Below are 22,524 nucleotides of genomic sequence, written 5' to 3' on the forward strand. Positions count from 1 at the left end.
CACCGTATGTCGGGTGTAGTGGCGTGAGGGGCTAACCTCCTCTTCTCACCATCATTTACGTTGATGTCACACTTGCTTTCTCTTGTGGGTGAAGAGTTGTTATAGTCACCTTTGGTGTAATCTACACAATCATGGTGTCTCAAGTCGTCATGAATCTCTCCTCTCTTCTTCTCCCCTCTTTGTTGCCGGGATCACAGGTGTTCTCTGAAACTGGTGTCGACTTTGCTACCAGGTGCGCCGATTTCGCGACGTCACTCCAACTGCCAGACACCAAGGTGTGGTTCACCGAACATGTATCGCCTGGCACCAAAATCAGCTTTCCAGACAACCATGAAACCTGTCGGCGACCCGAGCAGGTAGTCGACGTTGAGCTATGCCGTGTTACCATGTCGGTTGCCACATCTCCCATCTCGAATATCAGCCTTGAGGCTTGGCTTCCTTCCAACTGGACGGGTCGATTTTTAAGCACCGGAAACGGGGGCATGTCTGGGTGTATCCAATATGAGGACATAGCCTATGGTGTAGGACTCGGTTTCGCAACTGTCGGTGCGAACAATGGTCTCAATGGTACATCGGCCCTTCCCATGTTTCACCACCCAGAGGTGGTCGAAGATTACGCCTATCGTTCCGTCCACACTGGTGTTGTCGTTGGAAAGCAGGTCACCAAGCAGTTTTATGGTCAAGGCCACACCAAGTCTTACTATCTGGGCTGTTCTACGGGTGGTCGCCAGGGATTCAAGGAAGCCCAGGACTTTCCGGAGGACTTTGATGGCATTGTTGCTGGAGCTCCTGCATTCGCGTTTGGAGGTCTTATGTCCCGTTCTGCGAGCTTTTGGGCTATTGATGGCCCTCCTGGTTCCCCCTCATATCTCAGCGTTGATGATTGGGACATAGTTCACAAGGATGTGCTCACGCAGTGCGATCGTTTGGATGGAGTTGAAGATGGCGTTATTGAGGACCCCAACCTTTGCCGGTATCGTCCAGAATCTCTCATTTGCACGGGAGGACAGACTGAAAAATGCTTAACTTCGCATCAAGCTGAGGCCGTCCGACGCATCTTTTCCCCTGTTCGGATCTGACGGAAACTTCATCTATCCAAGACTTCAGCCCGGAGGCACGCACGGCTTTCATTATGTCGTTAACGACAATCCGTTCCCCTACTCTACGGAATGGCTCAGATACGTAATCTACGAGAGCGCAGACTGGGATCCTAGCACGACCAACACAAAAGACTACGAGGCAATGATTGAGAAGAACCCCTATAATGTCCAGACCTGGAAGGGAGATCTCTCAGGGATTAGGGACCGTGGGTCCAAGATTCTTCATTACCATGGCCTCCAAGACGGCATGATCAGTAGCGAAATTTCTCAGATTTACTACGACTACGTCTCGCGGACAATGGGCCTGAGCAGCACAGAGCTAGACAAGTTCTACAGACTCTTCCGCATTAGCGGCTGTGGACACTGCGCTTGGGGCGATGGAGCCTCGCATATTGGATCGAAGCTGATCAACATCGGTGGACTGGACCCTGAGAGCAACCTGCTTCTCGCCATCGTGAGATGGGTCGAAGAGGGTATCCCGCCTGAGACTATCATGGGATATCGATATGTGGACGGAGAGCGAGAGAAGGGAGTTGATTATAAGAGGAGGCACTGCAGATATCCATATAGGAACGTCTGGGATCGTGTTGGTGATGCGAAGGATCCAGACAGTTGGAGTTGCCAACTGTAATGAATGAGGAGTGTATCCATTCTTAGCAGTCTCCGCCAGTCAGTGGAGAGAGGGCAGGAACATATCTAGGTGATGAACAACCCCCAGTGCATCTGGAGGATGACGCCCCTTGTCTGAAGAGGAGGCTCTCTAAAGGCGACCTAGCGTAAACAAGATAGTCATCTCTGGGCATCATAGCATAGGTTTATCTTGACCTATTCCACTCTTTGTAGATATGCAAACACTGTCTGGTAGGTAAGATCCAATGATCCGTTGGTCAAGAACAATGCGAAGGTCTATAAACAGGCATATCCTTCTATATCAACAGCAAAACCGTAACATGTACATCATTACTCCGAAGGCACCGACCATCCATTAGACTCATTATACTCATCAGGCGTTGTAGTCCCCTCAAGGACCTCGTATCTCCTCATCTGGAGGGCTGCTTCAGTGTCCTTGCCTCCAATGATCCTGGCGATCCGGTCGCCAATCTCTTGGCCCTCAAAATAGGCGCCCTGGAGGTAACCGAAGAACTGCGCAGAGTTGGCCTCGCCGGCGAACCAGAGACGGTCGACGTTGGCTCGCATATTCTGGTGCTTCTCCAGAGTCATGCCTGGGGGCCAGTTGCTGAAGGATCCAAATGCCCACCTATATCTGATTAGTTACTGAGACACACTTGATGAAAGGGTAACTTACTCCTCCTGACTCCATCTGGGGTACATGAAAGCTGTGGGCTCAGGAATCTCCGTATCAGGGAAAATAGTGTGAAGAACCTCCATGATCTCTTCCAAAGTCTCCTCATCAGACTGCTGCTCGGCATGGTAAGACTGCTGCCCCGTCACAGTTCCAAAGAGCACATTGGAACCTTCAACAAAGCCGGGAGCGTCCAGTGCTTGGAACAGAGGATAGTAGCCACGCTCCTTGGGATCGGCGTAGAGGAAGAACTCAGTGTCCTTGGGCCAGAAGGACTCGTTGAACTGCATAAAGATCTTGGTGTAGGTACCCATCTGAAACTGCTGGATGGGCTCTTGCTTCCATCGGGGTAGCTCAGGCTCAAAGGTGATGACATCGTTCTGAAGAACTCCGACGGAGAAGGTGCAGATGGCGTAGTCGGCTTCGATGCAATCGCCGTCTTTAGTGATTATCTTGACACCATTGGTATCATAGGCGATCTTATCGACGGTGGTGTTGAGCAGCAGTCTGGGGTCATTCTCTTTCAAGAACTCGTCTGCCTCTCCAAGGAGCCAAGCACTGAAGCCACGCTGATCAATGACAAGATTCGTCTCGTCGCTGAAATGGTCAAACGTAGCGTTCTGGACTGCAATGGTGTACAAAAAGCCGCACTGCTCAGGAGGATACACCATCTCAAAGTCCCATCCCCACCACTCAGCAGCCTGCTTCTTCATGTCCCAGCCAGGTCTCCAGCCAGCAAGGCCAAGACCTGCACGTGTCGAAGTATCTTGGAGGTTGTTCTTCAGAAGGAGACCAGCATCCGCCATGGCAATCTCAAGCTTCTCATCAAACTCGTCGATTTCTTCTGAGAAATCGGCAGGGCCATTTTCGTCATATGTGAGGAGCTTGGTGTAGTTTGACTGGGTGTTCTTGATACCATGTTTCTGAGCAAGACGCCAGATGGGATTCTGGTTTCCCTTCTCAGACTCAAGACCTTCGATCCAGTTGGCGCCGAGCTCAACAGTCAGTGGCTTGCCGTCAGGACCCTCGCCGAAAGAGGTCTTCCTCAAGCGTCCACCGACGTAGTCGTTGTGCTCAACAATCAAAAAGTCGTGGATAGAGGCATTGGACAGGGTTTGGGCAGCTGTGATTCCAGCCACACCGGCACCAAGGATAGCGACCTTGGTTTTCTTGCACGTGCCTCCCCGGGGGACGGCAACGGCTTGGCTTGTGCCTAGAAGGACTCCGCAGAAGACTGCGAGGAGTTGCGAGTAAGATTGACGCATATTGAACGAGGACCAAAGAAGTTGAGTCTCAAAGAGAGTTGGTGCTAGGCATGGAGAGGAAAGTCATAGTTGGTGCTTGTCAGCAGTTTAAATATCCCATCTCTTCGATGCTTTACAGTTGCCAGCCGACGAATATGAATTCATGCTTGTCTTACAATCCCGCTGTCCTGCAGCCCATACCGGAGCGGGTCTCAGTTGAGCATCTCTGGGCGCATTTCTGTATGACGCCCCATAGGGCATCTTGCGAAGATGTCTCACAAGCATGCACGATCACCCGATCTCAGATCCTCATTGGGAATCCAGTTGGCATTGACGCAGGGGTATCCAGGGACGAACATCTCAGCTAAGGAAAAGATTCGGTCGCCAAGCTGAGGGAATATATTGCAATGGATCACAACATATTCAGGCCAAACGTGGCTGGCTGAGAGCTAAGCCGCGCAAAGCACTGCTCCTTGCTCGGTCTCCCTGCATTTGAGATAACAGACTGTAGGATTAAAAAGTCGGTCAAGGATCTCCTGTAGTTACTTGGTCAGGAGTCAATCCCCAGATAGCATTGGATATTTTACATGAGGCACCAGCGGTTAAATCCTTGCCTCAGGAACAAATAGTCGGGGTATTTTCAGCATAAAGTTGAGATCAGAACCCCCCTCCACCCTTGCTGGCTTACTTGACTAGGCCTGTTGACGGGGTAGTTGCCGGAATGTTGCAGATGTATTTATCAGCCAGGATTTACTGCTGCAGATGTGAGTACATCACTACAGGCTACCTGTCCCTCTACCCCCCGTTTCTCACTATTGTCAACGCCAAGAACGCCATCACCATATATTGCCGAAACACGGCCATCATATAGTGGCACTCGCAGTTGGAGTCCTATTCCCCGTCCCGGCTTCATTGCCTACTTAGCTTGCACATCAGACAGAGATTGCCATTGCAGGTCTTACTCAATAATCTTTAAAACCTGATCTATACCTCTTTAGACAAATTTTGACTAAAACAGGCATCAGATTAATCTCGGACTTGTCTGGGAAATGTGGCGGAGACAGCACGCTAAAGCTGCCCTACCTTGCCAAGCAGACAAGTTGTCTTGTCCTTATTTCTCGTGGAATGTGACTGTAGGTAGTTGGAACTAACGATGCATTCTTCAAAGTTCTGGATAGCCCCAAAACCAAGCGGTCAATCAATGTGTCCGGTGCAGGATTTTCCCCATGTCCCAGAGCACTTCCTCGTGGAAATAGACGAGATGGAAATAGACATCCATGAATGCCATAAGTGTCTGTTCGCTTTATGCTCATAAGTTGGTCATTTCTTACCAATTCATATGTCGCCAAAAGTACTTCTGATTTGGTTCTCGTCTTCAAGGTGTTCAAAGGCCGTTGTACACTAGGTAAATACTAGCAACCGCATACAGCCTGCAGTTCAACCATTCAACCGTTGTTGGGGCATGTTGAGAAATACACATGGTAAAGGCGTTCAAAGCTCCAACAGAATGATATCATACACTTGGTAGTAGACATAAGCATAAGTAGCACGAGCCGATGGACGCGCTCTTGTGGAGGTGTGGAGGTGGCTGAGCTTACAGTAGCCCCTTTATATGAAGACACGTATTGCCTCCAAACGCTGATTATCAATAATAAAGTGCCCTGCTAGTTCATCTAGTAGTAGCAGCATCCCAAGAGTGTCCAAGGGGCATTTGACCTTCCGCCTAGCCCTCCTTGGCCTGGCTTACCCATTCACCTATTGCCAGACTAACACTATTCAGAGGTCGAAAAAACGAGGCAGTGCAGCAAGCAATGTCAATTGCAAACTTTCATTCATTAACTTTCATTTCCCTTCTATATCATGAGAGAGTCTACTATATATATGTACAAGGTTCGCCTTTTTATACAACAGAGTTGTCACCGCAAGAAAAGGCGCCCCTGACCGAGCTCTCGTCGTCCGCGAAAATGGCAATCAACTCGGAGATTGAAGACCACAAACCGCCAGCATTCATGAAAACGGACTGGACGATAAGAAGACCGTTGATAATGCTCAGAGTGATCTTTTTCCAGTCCTTGGTGAGGTTACCCCAGTTGAGGTGGAACCAGAAGATGGCGCTCAGACCGAAGGTGAACCAAGCGATCGTTGTCGCCGAGGAGATGGAGAGGATGGAATCAAAGATGGGGATAGCGTTGGAAATCACCCACACGATGATCCAGTAAAGGGTCACGCAAGCCACCCAAATGCCCCAGGACTTGAAGCTCTTGTCTGTGACCTGGTCTGTGGCCTTGATGGCTCGCATAACCACAACGTACATGTACTTGATACCAGTGTGTCCGAAGGCCATGGCCGTGGCAAAGACAGCAGGCAAGACAACACCGTAGGCAGCCATAGCAGGGATCTTTGGTGCGGAACCGAGGGCTGGCGAGGTGGTATATTCTCCAGCAAGACAGTAGATGGCGATAGCGACGATGGTATAAAGAGTGATAGAGAAGACCTCGAGACAAGCCAGGGCCATAGGGAAGTCCTTACTTGGGTTCTTCATCTCAGCCATGTACGAGACGAAGCTGATATTGCCGGCATAGGCGTAGCAGATCTTGAGACAGGCGTTAAGACCTTGACGGAAGGTAGGGTGGCCGATGATTTCTATTTCCTTTTCCCAGCCAGGAGGGGCCTGAGAAGGCTGCGCAACACCAAGACCAATCATGACAATAAGGGCAGCGGCCATGATACTAATGGTAGAAGGAATACCGGACTGCGACACAAACTGGACAGTACGGGGAAGGCAGAGAACCCAGCAGGCGACAACAGCGATACTGACGAAGCCGACTGTGCATATGGCGTGGTTGCTAAGGGTATTAAACGAGACGGAGAGGGTAACACTGGCAGAGGCGCAAGTCATCATGACCTTGATCATTAATCCAATACCCGCAATGATTTCAAGCGGCCTACCAGCAACGATACCGCACATGTCGACGACGTTGACGACATGGGGATAGCGCCGGTAGAACTGTAGCAACTCGAAAGCAGTGTAGGCAGAGAGAGAACCAAGACCGATGATGGCGATGACGCCGGGGACGACACCAAGAACCTTGAGGCAGCCTGGGAGAGACAGAACGCCGAGGCCGACCTGGTTGGTGACCAGGACGAAGACAGTGTCCCATCGACCGAGTGTTCGGTAGTTCTTGCCGCCTTGGTTGAAGATGTTTTGTACGGGCTCGTCCGATTGTTCCTTGGTCTCCATGATGTCGCCGCCTTCGTTGACAGTGTTGATGTCATCGGCGCCTTGGAGGGAGTACTGGCGTTGTCTCTCGGGAGCGGCCATCTCGCCTTGAGACTTGTCTTGCTTGTTGTCCGTGGACATGGTGTGTGGATGTGGGTGTGTGGCAGGCAGATGGAGGATGCTGTGAGGCTCGACCGAGGGGAGGAGTATGATTCGCCTGAATGTACAAGGCGTCAGGGGAATCAGCCTCCCAACAAATATATTTAAAGACAAAGAGGGGAAGGACTTGAGGTAGAAGTAGGTCAATCACGTCAATGGGGATGTGACTTAGAGTTGGGAGAGCCGCAGGAACCTTAAGCAGAGGAGGCGTCATCCAATATATACACGTGCCAAGACGTTCTGGATTTTGTCGAGAAGGTGACTAGACTCCGGATGAGACAATTAAAAACTCCAGGAAAAAACCCTTGACGCCGTCACCTGCTTACAACAAGGACAGACGCGATTCTACATCGTGGAGCCCCATGGGACACCGTCGCTTGGCACGGAGTCAACTTGGGGAATGGAGACATCAAGAGCTTCTCTCACGTAAAAGTTAGCAAATATACAAAATCCATCAGGTCATGGAAAACGCTGACGGTAACGCTGACCCTCCGTATCCTTGTGAGGAAGGCGAGTCTTTCGTTCCGTTAGCGGCGCTGTAATGGACGCTGAGTCGTCTGAGATGCATCCTTTTTACGTCACCCCTCAGCGATCTTTCCCCGAAAATCTCCTCTGTGAGATGAGGAGATTAATGGGGCTGCGGGTCAAAAGGGCTCTCAATCTCGACCCCAGAGTCGCTGGGACAAGGTGTTGGGGAAGGATGGCATGGACGGGGTTGTTTGTTCTGTATGGAGTTGATCGTCGAGTTTGCTTTGTCTACATGAGACGTAGGAAGTTGTAGGCATAGTCACTGCGATATCGCAAGTCGTTGAAATCTCGGAGTTTGATCTTGATGCATCTGCGGGAGAGGCGTCCAGGACAAGGCCATACCAGGTCCAAGCTTATCCGAAGCCGTTCAAACTCTAGAGGCGAAAAGCAAGAGGTCGGAGGCGGCAGATATTTCGATTACGAAAAAATAGGTTGTTTTGACACATTTAAACAGAGTCCATGTGGATCCCCGGGAATAGGTGTTGGCTCCATCGCTTGTTGGTGAAGGGCGTGCTGTAGCACCTGGGCAACGACCAACCAGGGAATGTATTTTCTCAGGGGGAATACTCAAGCTTTCATTGGAGGACGGAGAGGACGGTTGACGCGACGGGAGAGCGGAGTGTACCGTTGCGGGCATCGTCAAGGCGGTGAGAGGCGGTCTTTGTCAAGTCTGTGTCTAACAGAGTGGTTCTTGATAAGGTACTGTATAATCAGAGTTACTCTATTTATCCAGAAACCACGTGCTTCTGCAGGTCCTGTCTGTATCTCGCCATTTCGGCGGTTAGCAACCTCACCCACATGAAACGCCCCCCTCGAACCATGTGCAGCGTGTCATGCGTCCCAACGGAAGCCCAAGAACGAGGTTCGACTTCTAGAAAACGAGGCTGCCGGCCGTTCATGTCCGTCCAGCTTGGCCAGGCCATCCCAGTCCCATCTGTTGGAGAATGGGGGGATGATCTTGTGGGGGCGGGCAGGAGTTGGGGAAACGAGGGGAAGAGGTAAAATTCACTCCCCCAACGGGAGAGACGGAGTGAACAACTTCCGATATTTTGCCTTGGCATGAGTCGCGAAAGGTAAAATCGTCTTGGCAGGGCAAGCATCTCCGTGCGGAGTTGAGGGGCAATATCTCCGATGATACCGAAGAGCGAGGGTAAGGTGAGAATCAGTAGGGTGGAGATCAAGATAAACAAGACTCATAAACAAAGAATTTGTTATTGCAATGGCTTCCGCATTTCCAATCGGCTTCTTACTCGGAATAATAAAGCAATACGAGTTCCCATGATTCAATTCCAACTTGGCGACTCCAATTCTTCTCCATCCACTCATTTTCGCCAATTCTCTCGGCCAGCTCTCGGGTAAACAAAATTCCATCTCGGAGTATTTCACACCGACTGATAAAAGGTCCGAATCCACCTCATTGTGGCAGCATGTAGGGTAGTTGAACGGATCTCGACAATCTGATTACTCAATCAATCAACCAATCCGCAATGTTATCTCTCAACGGCCCTTTTCTCAAGTCCCTTGTCGCGAGATCCAACAAGATTCATCGTAGGTACCGACACCGGCAGAGCATTTTCGGCATCGTCGGCATCTTGCATATGCAAGTCCTCCGTCAAGTTCTCAAGCGAGAAACATCCCATCTTTTGTGACTCTTTGCGATATGTCTCTATCACTAAGCGAGCGATTGGGTCGCTTACGAAAGTGTTTACAGCAACTGGCTTCGGTGTGGATCTGTCGTGATCTTCGGGAGTCCAACTCCGACTGTTGACATGGGCAAAAAAAAAGAATCATACATAGCACCACGAGTCTTTCGGCACATCATTGCCACTGTATCACGAGCATTGCGTCAAAATCTAGGAACCACGTATGATTGAATCGAAAGACTACCTGCTGGCGTTAAGAATTGCCTCCTAGTGCTAACAATATCTCATGCGAACCTTATCATGAGAGGTTGGTCAAAGTCATCGACGAGGGTAAGCATTGATCCCCTCATGACTGGCCTGCCTGGCGAATCTGGGGAATAATTCGAGGGTATCAAGAGTACACGCTTCCCATCTTTCAAAATCCAACAATTGTCAGCACTGAGGCTGTATCCTGGAAAGCTGGCCTCCCCTGAGGGAGATATCTCGAGACAACCTGTGTCCGTATAGAGACAGTGCCTGGCCTTCGGGTCAAACGAAAGGTGACGCATTACCCTCCCGACTTCAACCACTTGGGGCTCATAATCCATGTTAGTGACCCATACCCTAAGCGTCCCGTTGATGAAACTTGATGCGAGTTGCCGGCCATATCCTGAGAAGGACATCGAGACTGCTGAGTGGCCATGAGCTTCGAGGTCCTGTATGATCTGGCCCGTAGCCACGTCCCAGAGGAGAATACGTCCCTCAATCGAGCCTGATGCGAGTATCTGGCCATCAGTCGAGAACGCAACTGCTTCCATTGACCCGCAACGCCCGTCTAGGACCTGTGTGTTAGTGGCGTTCCTGCCGCGCCAGATCTTAACCAGTCCATTTGAAAAGGCTGCGGCGATAAGTGTCCCATCCGCCGAAAACACAACCTGGTTTGCTGTGCCGGCATTTCCAAAGAGCCCCATTCGGCACTCACAGGTATCGGCGTCCCAAATCTTGATCAGGCCATCCGAGGAGGCCGATGCGAAACGTCGGCCATGGGTAGAGAAAGCAACCAAGTTCACCCTAGTGCCATGGTTCCTGATGTTTCCCACGCAAACATCTGCATCGGTATCCCACACGGTGATTGTACCATCACGTGAGCCGGAGACAACTCGCTGGGTGTCCCACGACCATGCAATTGAGAGCAGCCGGCTATCGTGAGCCTTGACTGCTTGGGGATTCCAGTGTCCTATAATTCTCGGCAAGGATGCGATCCAAGTGGAGGTTTGGTGATCGAAGAGTTGCTTGACTATGCTCTGATCAGGACTGAACACGAGCGCCGAAGCATAGACCTGTAATGGGAAATGGGTTATCGTCTCCCTGTGGCAAAGAAGAAATCCGTATGCGTCATCAATCAGACGGAACACCTCTGATGACTTCAAGATTAACTGTTCCTACGTCAGGGGGGTTTCTTATCGAATAAAAACGGCCACAACAACTTACACTGGACACTCGCAGACTTTGCAAGGCTGCAAGTGATTCTAAAATGCCATGCAATAGGCACAAAGCCTCAAACCAATGTAAGAGGTGTGCCTCGAGAAAGATATGTATGGCACGACGACTGTCCCAAAGGTCCTGATGCAAAGGCGACTCTACGCTGGCACACTTTAGATGACCAGCCCAGTTGGTGCAAGAATATCGAACTGCATCCAAGGGGTCGGGATCAAGCCGTGGGACCTCATCAATATGTACTCCCGGGTTCCGGAGGCTGTAAATATCCTCGTGGAGCGTGTTGTCGAGGCATTTTATTAACGCAAAGAAGACACGGGAATGTTGATCGGCAAGCCCTAAAGGCATGATGAGATGAGACGCATCTGACCGCAAGAACTCCTTGGTTGAAAGATGTACAAAGCATATTGTCCTTTCCTGGAGAGTCAAAAAGGAGTCGCAGGTCGAGATGAGTTCTTCCAAAAGCCCCTCATTGACGTCTTGCAGCTCGAAGTCGAGGTTCCTGAATTCCTTCAAGGTAACTGGACGAAAAACGACTGCGGCAACTGCCAGGATCCTCTTGCAAAGGGATGTACAAAGGGCCAAGTGGCGAGGGTAATGAGCTCAACCGCCCAATCATCTGATCTGGCTGGATCCGGAGGAGGTCTTGAATGAAGAGATGTATACATAGAAAACTTGGCTGAGGCTTTGAAAGAAGAAGCTGTCGGAGCATCAAACTGGTTTCCTGGTCGACATTCTTTTCGCTGGCCAAGTTACTCACTTTGTGATAAATGTACGGGCCAACAGCACTGAACACCTCGTTGCGATATGATTCAAGATGCAAGCTGACTAGACCCCTATCATTAAAGCGCGCGATGTCCAGCGGGTCCCCGGTCGATACAATCCACTTGACACGTGAAGGCTTCTCGGTAAACTTGATGAGCGGAAGCTGATTGGCGAAACACTCATCGAGAGCATTAATAGCTAGAACTGCACCTTCTAGCGAGGGATCTTCCAATATGGCTGAGATGAGTTCAGCAAGAGGATTCCAGGCAGAAATATTATCAATCAATTGCTCTTCCAAGGGGCCGTACGTAGAGATCAGCGATGGTCTCTCGCAGGCTAGCAAATATAGAAGACCACGTAAAACAGCCACTCCACTGTTGAGTTGGGGATCAGAAGCTCGGCAAAAGAAGTAAGAAAGGGCTGTTGGCTTCGCTGAGAGCTCATCGATTAGTCCGCAAAGCAGCATCGTCTTGCCTACACCAGGAGGACCGCTGATGCAAAGGCGGCGAGTTTTTGGGTCATTCTGAAACCGGTGGAAGTCTCCATGGCTCAGGAGCCAACGATGTGAGTCCTTTAGGAGACCGCCGCCGATGGTTTCGATTTGGTCTTTGACTTTGCGAGGATCAATTCCAAGCACACGATGTAGACGTCGAATGTTTTTCTGGTCAGTGAGAGAATAAACCCTCTTGGCCGGACTGAGGGCTCTGATTGATTCGAAAATGCTAACTTCAGTCCATCCAGGATCTTCTAGAATTTCGCGTAGTCTGGCAAGGAGACCAGGGATGTTCAAGTATTGGTCGATGAGAGGTATCTCCAGGTTGTCGACCTGGGACGATGGCCCATCTGTGTCGCCAGGTTTCACAAAGTGGCCACCAGAATTCAAGATTCTGAGTTGGAACTCAAGAATGTTCTGGAATAGTTGACATGAATCCCTCTCAAATTGGACCATAGCTCTCGCGTGGGTTTTGAAAGGATCCCCGAGTCCGCTCAAACCACGTTCAATAGCGAAGCAGTCAGGAAGTTTGGAGGTGGCTTTGACGAATCCTGTCAAGTCGAACTCTTCTTTGACTCCGACATCAGCCAGGATAGTCAGGATAAGGCAAAGGCCAACCATTGGTAGGGAGGCTTTGGGGGATTGGCTGGCAGACTTCGCGATTCAGTCTAGCATCTGCACGATGCCTTGTTCAGCTCGACACTTGTCGTGAAGTCGATTTAGCAATTTGTCCAGGATCCCATCCAGGAGCGCTCGGCGCGCATGGATATTGACACCACGGAATTGATTGACAATCAGTTTCGAGTCTCCTTCGGCATCTTTGGCCAGCTCCTTAGAGAGTAGTATCTCGTAATTCTCCACCAGAAGCGGCTCCGTCTTCTTGAGGTTATCGTAGGCTCGGTCCCAAAGCGAGTAGGCCATCATGTTGTGTAAGATTGGATCTTCCTCGTCAGGTCTTGTCTCGCGGATGCCCACCCAATCTTCCTCAAATTCGGGTAGAATAGAAAGTGATGTGTCATCATCAAGTGTAAAGTCTCCCTCTTGACGTGTCTTGAGTTCATCAAAGGTCGATACGGATCTGGGGTCATCATCATCCGGAAAGCCAGAAGAAATGTCATCAAGATCCTTGAGTTCGCTCGGTGGACGCGATCTACTTCTTGCCTTGCCGCTTGTGGTGTCGGTTTCTGGTTCGGACACGCTCTCATGGTCGCTAGCGAGGTGATCCAACGTGTCGAATGCCAGACACCGAATGTGCCCACCGATGTGATTGGCCAACTTGGCAAGCTGATCCATACCCTTCCCCTGTGGCGTGTTTGAAGCAGGCTCTGGGTGGTTTTCTTGTTGGAGAGCAAGGTCATAACCGCAAAGAGGACATGCGTGTTTGGGCCTCGTCACCGGCGTTTCACAGAGCGTGGTAACAGCTTTGCGGTCGGCTTCGCTCATATCGGCGTGCTCTTGACGGAGATGCGCCTGGAAGCTCTCATGATCACGAAACTCTTCATCGTCGTGGTCAACGTCACAAATCCAGACGGTGGGTTTGTGAATCAACTGCGTCCACTTTGAGGAATGTCGATTACGCATGTGGTTCTCCCAGAGGGTCAAATCAGAAAAGAACTGCAGTGGCTGCTTGCAATCCTCCGAGATGCAGACGTAGGGTTCGCAGTCTGTGTCAATATGGCGCCTGGGTTATGAATGAGCTCCATGTCCCTGATTACAGGCAATGCCCACTCACCTCCATTTCTTGCCTTTCAACTCTGCCTCCATGAGTTGCCTTGAGCAAGTAGGACACTTGGGATCCTGACTCCATTGGTCATGGGTGGGAGGTTCCGGATAGTCATCCAAGTTCCCAACCATGCGTGTAGTGCTTGCCTTTGAAGACGAAATGACTAATTTGCTATCATCACGTCTTACACGTTCAATGGCGGAACTTGTCGGCCTGACCGTCCAGGCAGTAGTACTTGGAGTTGTCTCGGTGTCTTTTGAGGACGTGTTCCCCTTAGGTCGATACACTGCTTGGTTGCGGAGGGCAGCTGCTCGGTCCTTTGGCGCAGGTTGCTTCAGTTTGATGTTCGTTCGCTTTGGATTGGAAAGGCTTTGGTCGCCGTGATCTCGCTTGTTCGAGTCTCGCCGGTCCTTGGAAGCAGTCTTCAGCTGATGCTGTCTGATATATCTCAATCTCAGGCGGCGATAAGCCATGGATCCCGCGAGCTGAGCGTGAAGCGACGATGGGACCGTGGGATACTTGAAGGTTATAATGTTCTTGGCAAGAAGCCTGTACTCTTCGTCGTTGTCCTGTTCAGCGAAAGCTTTCACTCTGCTGCTGAGACTCGAAGCCGAGTATTTCCGAATGGTTGCGCCCAATCGATCGAGTCTTTGGAGCACAGCCGAGATGGCTCTTAGCGCTTCCTCGGCTGAACCCTGAAGCCTCTCCACGGCGTCATCGTTCTTCTGGCTTGGTCGTGGTGTAGATTTTGGTGGATTCTCTGGGGGCCGTGAAATATCACTGTGCAGTTGCCGTTAGTGAACTGAGAGCAACTAGTTGTTGCATGCCTGTCACGTACTAAAATCCAAGTTTCTGTGAAGTATAGATAATAGCTGCGTCACAAAACCTCGGATCTCATCGCTATATCGAAGCGTTTGATCAAGGGAGGCGGTTGGGGCGGCGAAAACGCCGAGATTGAAGCACCATGCCTCGAAATCCCTCGATAACGAAGCGACATCTCTTTGAGCCTTTGGCGGAGAACCCAACAGTTTTTGGTCTACACGGGTGTATCTCTGGAAGAGTGCACTACATTCCGAGGCGAGGGTGAATATTTCCCTCGCGTTCGCAGGGCTCGCCATTTCGAATGCGCGAGATTGAAGGCGGGTATGCTTGGGAGAGAAGTTGCTTGAGCAGAATGTGCCAACAAGACTGGAATAGGAAGCCGAGAGGATAAGCTGACTTCCCTGTGCTACGACGAGTTCTTGGCATCGGTAGGCTGTGAGTGCGTGGGCACCGTCATCTGTACAGCTGGCCAACAGCAGCGAGTCAGTGCGAATAATAACTCTGGCACGCATTACAAAGTAGTTACAATATGCACGAGCAAGCAGGCAGAGACGTAAATGTCCAATAGACGACCATCTGCACGCGCTGTGGCATCGACAGGGGCTCGGGACGGTCGACAGGCGTGACGCACAGGGGCCTAAAGCGAGAAGAGAGAGAGGGGATTAGAGGGGAAATTGCCCTGAACCTGTCACAGTTGTTCCTTTGCTCCTGGCGATTTCATCTTCTTCTCGCCAAGGGCTGCCAATCCCACTCTTACGCCATGCCCTCTCTCGAGGTTAACGGGCCCGAGTTACAAGCTCTCGATGCTATTAGAAGCTTTATTGTGCCACTCATTGACAGCAGCATTGCTGAGGGTATCAAAAATGCCAAAAGCCTCGCCGTTCAAAACTCGTTGGGTCTCTTGCGCTTCGAGTTACACTCACTTACTTTTTGGATCACTAAAGGACATGAACTCAAAGATCAAGAGTATGAGGCTTTTCTACAAGACCTTCAGCCAGTCCTCCAGTTACTAGAGGATTTTATTCACCCGCAAGCTGCTGGACTGAGCAAAGGTGGAATCCCAGACCCAACAAGTTCGAATGAACGACGGCGATATCCCAAGTTGCATGCCATTATCCAGAAGGCTTCGCAAAGCAAGGATCAGCTCGACTTGAAAGCAGCGATAATTCTTCCTGATTCTGGAGATGCGGCCACAGCAGCATGCGAAATAGTGACCAAATTCAACGCCAATAACCAAGACGAGACGATGGCGACCACAGCGAGTCAATCCGTACCCAGGCGGACCAGAAGTCGACGGATTTTCATTCCGAACACCCTTGTATACGGCAATCTCGGCTATGCTCATGTATGTTCAAAGCCTGGGCTCATCACTTTAGTGCCTCTGGTTGTCACTATCACCATGTTGGAATGCTTCAAGCTTGTGCAGTTGAACTAGAAGGCCCGGAGCCCCAAAAGGTTGTTCAACACAAGATGTTTATCTCAACGTGTGAACCCAAAGACAAGTGGCAAGAGGTGACTTGCACGATAGTCGGCAATCTGTGAGTCTTCATAACTTCATCCCTAATGACCACACGATGCTAATACACCATCAAGACCAGAGCATACACCGAGTCTTTGCGAAATCGAGGATATATGCCAAACTATTGGCAACAGCTTGCCAGACGAGGAGACTTTGAGCCTTTGGATATGTTCTGAGAGGATCTGGCACGACTCAGAAGATGATTCACGCCTTGTCGAGAATCTTCATATTTTGCCAACCTTGTCACTGCAAAACATTCTCGAGAAGAATACGTGCAGGCTCGGGCAAAACGGAAGAGTCACTCTGGCATACAACCTGGCCTGTACTCTTCTCCAAATATACGGTGCCGACATGCAACAACAGGAATGGGGGCCTGGAGATATCTACTTCCTCCACAATCCAAACGAGGGCACTATTCACGAGCCCAACTACCCATTCGTTGCATCCACCTTCTTGTCGAATCGAGCACCAAGCGAGATCAAGAATAGGTTCCCAGTGCTCATTCACTTTGCCAAGCTACTCCTGGAGATCGGGCTGGGCCAGCTCTTCGTGCCCAGACGGTCCCGGTTGGAATTCGAGCTGATGAAATGGGCACAGAGTGCTGAGGCCAACCAGTCTTTGATAGGGAGTTATCTTGACGCCGTAATGGAATGTCTTCAAGCTAAAAAGCCAAGACATATGGATGATCATATGGACGAGGAGACGCTGTGCCGAAAAGTCATTTTCAATCTTGTAACCCACCTGAAAAAGGCCTGCCATAGCTACCGTGCTCTGGATCCCAAGCGGACACAGAAGGTGTCTATGTTGGATTCAACATTAACGGAACCGGCTGTTCACCACATGCCGCCTTAATAGCATCCACTCTCCCATCAAGATCTTTCGGAGCTATTACCTAAGAAGAGAATGTTTGATGAACAGAAGCTCCGTCTCTGCGACGCTGATCGGAGGTGAGTTATGGGGGGTGATAGAGATGTATCAGAACTGACATTCCACATCTTGCCAGCGAGATCAAAAGTTCAATTGAGTTTTTGAGCTCCGCCGAGAGATTCTACGATTCTTCCACGACTGGCTTGGCTTCTACTCCGGACATACGAATCGCCATCCTTGACACCGGCATACGAACGGGTAACTCTTTTATCAAGGGTGCAAAACATAATCGTAGCGGCAAAGACTCTCCGATCAAAGCATCGAAATCATTCGTGTCCGCGGATTCAGACGACGAGTGTGGTCATGGCACGAATGTGGCATCTCTGATACTCAGGATATTTCCCGAGGCCAACCTTTACATTGCCAAGATTGCTCGTAATCTAGAACAGGATGGTGTAGACCAGATGATCGAGGTATAGACCACTTCAGATACCTGTTCCCTTAAGTCTTCCACTAACTGATCTGGCAGGCCATTGAATGGGCGAGAAGCTTCAATGTCCACGTCATCAACATGTCCTTCAGCATCCCAAAAACTCCTGCCGTTAAACGAATCATCAGAGAGGCCGAGAAAGACGGCGTGATAGTATTTGTTGCCGCATCAAACAACGGTGCGAATACTGCGCGATCCTTTCCAGCGACCCTAGATACTGTCTTGTGTATTCATGCGAACGACGGCAAGGGTAAAAAAGGCAGCATGAACCCCGAGCCAGAACCTAATCGAGACAACCTCAGTACCTTGGGGGTGGCGGTCCCATCCGTCTGGGAGAATGGCGTTTATCTCTCAGGTACGTCATATGCCACCCCCGTAGCCGCCGCCATAACCGCCGTGATCCTCTGCTTTGTAGAAGCAGCCGTTACGGCCAACCAAATGCCAAACGAGAGCAAGGAAGAAGCTTTTGATCGTGAAGGAATGAAGGGCATCTTGCTGAGTATGAGTGTCTTGAGGGATGGATACAACTGCATCGTCCCCTGGCGGGAATTTCTGCCACCAGGTGCTGGGCAGGATGTGCTCATTGCGAGTATTCGAAACGCGTTGAATTGAACTAGCATTTGAGACGGATTTGGCAGGCTATGCAGCCCAATGCAGTGAAGGATGTAGTATATAGACAGACTTGAGGAGACGGTTAATTCCACCACATGTCATTCTTCCTGTTCCTTGGTCATCCACTGGCCTGGAAAGACCCAGTACACCTCCTCAGGCTCTCATCGCTCTCATCGCTCTCTTCGCCTTCGAGATCCTTCTCCTTCGTCAGGACGGCCTGAGTTGTAATTTCAGACACGAAAATATCGTCACTTATGTTCAAAGTCATGGCTGGGCCTTGATAAGTAGCGCTTTCATCCTGCATCACTGCCTTGGCCGTATTGATCTTGGCCTCAATATTGCCTTGGTGATACCGAATTCTTTTCACTCGATACGCCACGACAAAATCCGTGGATCCCTGCCAGCTTTCCCCCTCGGCCGTAGCCAAATGAACACCAGTGCTAGGACCTACTTCCACGGGAGCTCCTGGGACGCTGATACCCGCCTCCAGAGCTTGTTGGGGCTGAAGGTCTGAGTTTCCAGTGACTTGCAGGATAGAATGCTGTGCTTATCCTTGCCACTGTATATGCCGGCACCTGCCCCTAGTCCCATCAGTCCTAGGATCTTGGCAAATACGCCAAACTCCCCAGAGACGAGCTTTTGGCGCGATGAAGTAAAGCCAGTCTTGGTGTCGGTTCTCATCTTGTCGATTGGGACAATATCATCCGGGTTGAGGGGCTCGAACTCCCTGATATCCGTGATATCATCGAGAATGTGGCCGAGCCTGATGAGGTCGTCAGGCGCGGTTGTCTGGTTCGGAGCGAGAATGTACCTCTTGACCATTGCGGCAGTCGAGAGTTTCAGGGAGTAAGTATGGCATGAGCATCTAGATCTGGATTTAGATCTTGAATCTCTACATGTAATATAAAACAAGAGCTATCAATCCAATTTCCCTAACGTTACCGTCTGCAGGCTTCACTCATTACGTTGCGCGACATGCTGCGCCCTCAGCTCATGCATGGGAGCCCAGAGCCTCGTTTGGTACCCGGCCTCACAGGGCGTGTCTAAGAGCCCGCCATTGGCTCACATTTGCCCTCTTTTTCTACAGATAATTTGATTCGTTCTTGGCAACCATCAAGTTCCCTGATGGTTGGCCAACACGGATGATCACGCCGAGTGGGCTTTTGTGGCTGGGAGCGACCTCGCTTGGTCTTGTCAGCTCCTCGAAATCGGCAAGACTTGCACCTTGGACTGGTTGGTTGGTGTGAAAAACTCGGTGTGACTGTTGGGCTCGCTAACTCCAACAATCGGGCGCGAAGACCAGTTGATGGCCATGTGCGAGAAACGTCATACGAGGAAGCCAAAGGAGCTGCCTGGGGAGTTGAAAATGTCGGCATTGAAAGCACTGCCATGCAATGACGAACACAAATTCCTGAAACCTGATAGTCGCCACGAAATCAACTCATACTGGGCTCATCGTCCTCTTGGAATGTCTAGCAAAGAGAACTTTCACGCTCGCCAGATTCGGTCTTCTCGAGAACAAGCGTCTCCAATCCAGATATACTGGAAAAGAAAAGTGTGCCGGGACATGGATCTGAAAGCGAGGTCAACTTAAGGATGTGGGAGTTATAAGGCAGCGACCAAGCCTCCTTTCCGATCCACACTTGAGTAGGAGCAGGCTCGAAACCTGTACACAGTATGCACGGGAACCAGGTTTTGAGACGTGGCCTATTGCGCTCTTCTACCCCTTAAGGGCAAGACGCGAGATCCGCTGGATGGCCCCGAGAATGGGCAAGCAACAGTCGTCGGGACTTCTGAATTTCATGTTCCTCGTTAGCACCAGCATCAATCTTTCAGAGCACTAATAGACAGATTGATAAACTACTCTATGTATAGGTACTGTGCTATTAAGCCCTTTAAGCCCTGTTGGGTGGTAGGTACAGTTTCTCACAGAGCAGGGTGTTGGAATTGTTCGCCAAGGGCGCGGCCCTTAAATTGCTCACCACCTTCCAGACCACCGGTAAGCGAACCACTGAACCGTTTGTAGATATCAATAGTCTGGCCATCAACCTCACGGGTAAAGTTGGCCGAGAAGAATTTGCCATTGCCAAGGTCGTAGCGCAGCGTGAAGCCGGCTGGCGGGGCTGCGTTGGGCTCAGGAGGATACTCCGTGTTACCGCCCCAGGGCCGGACCACGACGGACTTATCCTTGCAGCTCTGGCTGACAACCTTGCCGTTTCTGGTGATCCATGAGGAGTAGTACTCTTTGCCGTCTTGGTCGAGCGTGTCGAACCAGACGATCGAGTAGGGCCCAAGGCGACCATGGCCCCAGTACCAGGTTCGCACTGTTCTTCTCAGCGAGTCGGTGTCCCAATTCTTGTCATGGTATCCGACGCCTTTGAACGCGATAGGTTCGTCACCAATCGTAAAATCTGCCGTTGCGACGGCGTCTGGCTGCGCGTTGGCCCAGAAAATCTTGGGTATGATGTCCTGACTCTGGCCGGGTACGTTTAATCCGCAAGGGTAATGGGGCGGAGAAACCTGTACCCTGTCAGCAACAAGTATATAGGAAATGCTTAGAGTTACGAACCGACTGCAGCTTCAGCGTTCCTGATATTCCGGCATCAGTGAAGTCAACAGTAACAGTATATGTTGTGTCTGGCCGGTCAAGGGGAGACCCTTTAAACTTGAGGCCAGCCCCCTTCCATTCACCTACGACTCCCTCACGGCTAGCCTTGACAGTCGCGCCATCATTCGAGGGCACGAATGCCTGGAAAGCCGTTCCATTGGCAAATGTGCCCCCAACATAGGCAATGGTGGTGCCGCCACCGAACGTTGGAAGTCCCAAAGTATCGTTACCGTACAAGTAGGCTACAATGACAATCGTCTCATTGGTCTCTGAAACGGCGTCAAAGTACCACCTACGGTAGGTCAGGGACTGCGAACTACTTGGAACTAGCGGGAAACTCACCAGTCGAACGTGGTGGCGTTGGGCCCTGGCGACAGCTTTGGCCAATCCAAGTGGCCTGCCTTCGACTGGGCTTCAACGGCTGTTGTGCCGTCGTGCGGCTGAAAGGGGAAGTGGAATTCCTTTCCACCTCCCCACGGGGAAGCCTGTACAAGGCTTGTGCCAAGGAGGGCCAGAAAGGAAAGAGAAAAGAGTTGATACATGATAAATCCTAAGCGCAAGTTGAGTGAAATGGCGTACTGTAGCACATTAGCCAGTGCCAAGCTTCTGGGGCTATCAAGTATGAATAGTCTTTTAGAGGAGTTATCCTTTTGTCCCACTATAATCGAAACAAAGAAAATCCTTCTCAGTCGGAATAATCTCTGTCCGTGTGTTACTAGCTACCCATGTTATTATTTCGCCGCACCAGTTTCTATACTTCCTAATAGAAGAGCCGAACGAAATTTTCCTTTCCTTTCTCTGAGCCAGCCAAAGCGTTCACGAGGAGTCGGCGCCTGGGAATGCCGGCCCTAGCGTCATTGTATCCACATAGACTCCGAGAGGCCGAACAGAGGCCTAACGCTTTGCATAGGTACTTCGAGTGGCATGTTGTATCAACTGCCGCTCACCATAACCTTAGACTCCACCCTCGGTCCGTACTCCGGAGCGGAGTGGAGGCGGAGGGCGGAGTTTGTTGTGGGTAACCGGCCAAATTGGCTGCCGACCTTCACATAACACTGCATGCCAAATCGGAACCTAGTCACTACAGATCCCTTCAAGACGCATGGCGCTGGTATCACACCTCATCGGCTTCAGCTAATGGGCCACAGATTAGATATCAACCGGGTCCGGGTCCTTTGGGAGGTGCGAGGCACGTTGAGTTCGGGCTCTGCTCAGACCCGTCCCCACCATAGAAACTCTTCGATAAACAGCTCTATCCCCTCTCCCATCCGTTTCGTGGCTCTCATGTTAGATACTCCTTGCCCAAGAAACCCCAACGGAATCCTGATCGAACCCGACGAATTCGAGCGGAGTGGAAATAAATATGTTCGCTACTCTATCCGGCAATAGGGTATAGTAGACATACAATTCAAGCAGAGCCCGCCTAAGTAGTTCTCATACTACTAGCTATACCATAATACTCGGAGACGAAACTTAAGCACACTAAAATCCATTTCTATTTCTAGAGCTAAGTTCCCGCCGCTCTAAGCTAAGTTAGTGCTAAGCTCGGGCTAAGAAGGCCTAAGTTAAGGTTAGGGTAGGCTAAGCTTAGGCTAAGCTTAGGCTAAGGTGCCTATATAAGCCCACTTCTAAGATTATATGCCCCTATAAGGGCCTAGATCTAAGATAATGCCTTATTTTTAGCCCCGGTTAGATTTATACGCATTAAGAATCTAGACCTCTTAAACCTAAACTTATAAGACTCGAGTAATATAATCCTAGGTGCTATTAGGTTTAGTCTTAGCCTCTAAGGCATTTAATAAGTTCTCTATTAATATAGATAGTTAATTAGGGCTAGATTATATAAATAGGGCTATAGGTTTTAGCTAGCCTTTAAATATCTTATTTAATACTTATTACTATATAGTAAATACTCCTTATATACCCTAAGATATTATTATAGAGGCTATTAT

At 50.3% G+C, this 22,524-nt stretch overlaps 8 protein-coding genes across 8 annotated transcripts; 3 read left to right on the forward strand and 5 right to left on the reverse strand.

The window, feature by feature from the left end:
* Positions 1-131: 131 nt before the first annotated feature.
* On the forward strand, positions 132-1,731 carry MRS44_016725 (uncharacterized protein; the record flags this gene model as incomplete). The annotated part of the gene is made up of 2 exons (XM_065618155.1): positions 132-973; positions 1,101-1,731. The coding sequence occupies 2 exons, from the start codon at positions 132-134 to the stop codon at positions 1,729-1,731; spliced, it is 1,473 nt and encodes a 490-aa protein (XP_065474227.1).
* Positions 1,732-2,060: 329 nt separating this feature from the next.
* On the reverse strand, positions 2,061-3,668 carry MRS44_016726 (uncharacterized protein; the record flags this gene model as incomplete). The annotated part of the gene is made up of 2 exons (XM_046271047.2): positions 2,061-2,358; positions 2,407-3,668. The coding sequence occupies 2 exons, from the start codon at positions 3,666-3,668 to the stop codon at positions 2,061-2,063; spliced, it is 1,560 nt and encodes a 519-aa protein (XP_046130682.2).
* A 1,879-nt stretch (positions 3,669-5,547) lies between these two features.
* Positions 5,548-7,008, reverse strand: MRS44_016727 (uncharacterized protein; the record flags this gene model as incomplete). The annotated part of the gene is made up of 1 exon (XM_046278656.2): positions 5,548-7,008. One exon carries the CDS (start codon positions 7,006-7,008, stop codon positions 5,548-5,550), a length of 1,461 nt encoding a protein of 486 aa, XP_046130681.2.
* Positions 7,009-9,612: 2,604 nt separating this feature from the next.
* Positions 9,613-14,988, reverse strand: MRS44_016728 (uncharacterized protein; the record flags this gene model as incomplete). Its single annotated transcript, XM_065618156.1, has 7 exons — positions 9,613-9,690; positions 9,800-10,612; positions 10,668-11,231; positions 11,434-12,577; positions 12,635-13,612; positions 13,664-14,414; positions 14,493-14,988. 7 exons carry the CDS (start codon positions 14,986-14,988, stop codon positions 9,613-9,615), a joined length of 4,824 nt encoding a protein of 1,607 aa, XP_065474228.1.
* A 248-nt stretch (positions 14,989-15,236) lies between these two features.
* MRS44_016729 (uncharacterized protein) lies at positions 15,237-15,911 on the forward strand (the record flags this gene model as incomplete). Its single annotated transcript, XM_046281336.2, has 1 exon — positions 15,237-15,911. One exon carries the CDS (start codon positions 15,237-15,239, stop codon positions 15,909-15,911), a length of 675 nt encoding a protein of 224 aa, XP_046130678.1.
* Positions 15,912-15,946: 35 nt separating this feature from the next.
* Positions 15,947-17,964, forward strand: MRS44_016730 (uncharacterized protein; the record flags this gene model as incomplete). Its single annotated transcript, XM_046278655.2, has 5 exons — positions 15,947-16,014; positions 16,070-16,790; positions 16,851-16,942; positions 16,999-17,335; positions 17,392-17,964. 5 exons carry the CDS (start codon positions 15,947-15,949, stop codon positions 17,962-17,964), a joined length of 1,791 nt encoding a protein of 596 aa, XP_046130677.2.
* Positions 17,965-18,082: 118 nt separating this feature from the next.
* Positions 18,083-18,786, reverse strand: MRS44_016731 (uncharacterized protein; the record flags this gene model as incomplete). Its single annotated transcript, XM_065618157.1, has 2 exons — positions 18,083-18,474; positions 18,540-18,786. 2 exons carry the CDS (start codon positions 18,784-18,786, stop codon positions 18,083-18,085), a joined length of 639 nt encoding a protein of 212 aa, XP_065474229.1.
* Positions 18,787-19,890: 1,104 nt separating this feature from the next.
* On the reverse strand, positions 19,891-21,114 carry MRS44_016732 (uncharacterized protein; the record flags this gene model as incomplete). The annotated part of the gene is made up of 3 exons (XM_046273951.1): positions 19,891-20,484; positions 20,534-20,864; positions 20,915-21,114. The coding sequence occupies 3 exons, from the start codon at positions 21,112-21,114 to the stop codon at positions 19,891-19,893; spliced, it is 1,125 nt and encodes a 374-aa protein (XP_046130675.1).
* Positions 21,115-22,524: the final 1,410 nt, after the last annotated feature.

The sequence above is a fragment of the Fusarium solani genome, assembly GCF_023522795.1.
Source record: "Fusarium solani strain SB1 chromosome Unknown bctg00000012, whole genome shotgun sequence".
NCBI lineage: Eukaryota > Fungi > Ascomycota > Sordariomycetes > Hypocreales > Nectriaceae > Fusarium > Fusarium solani.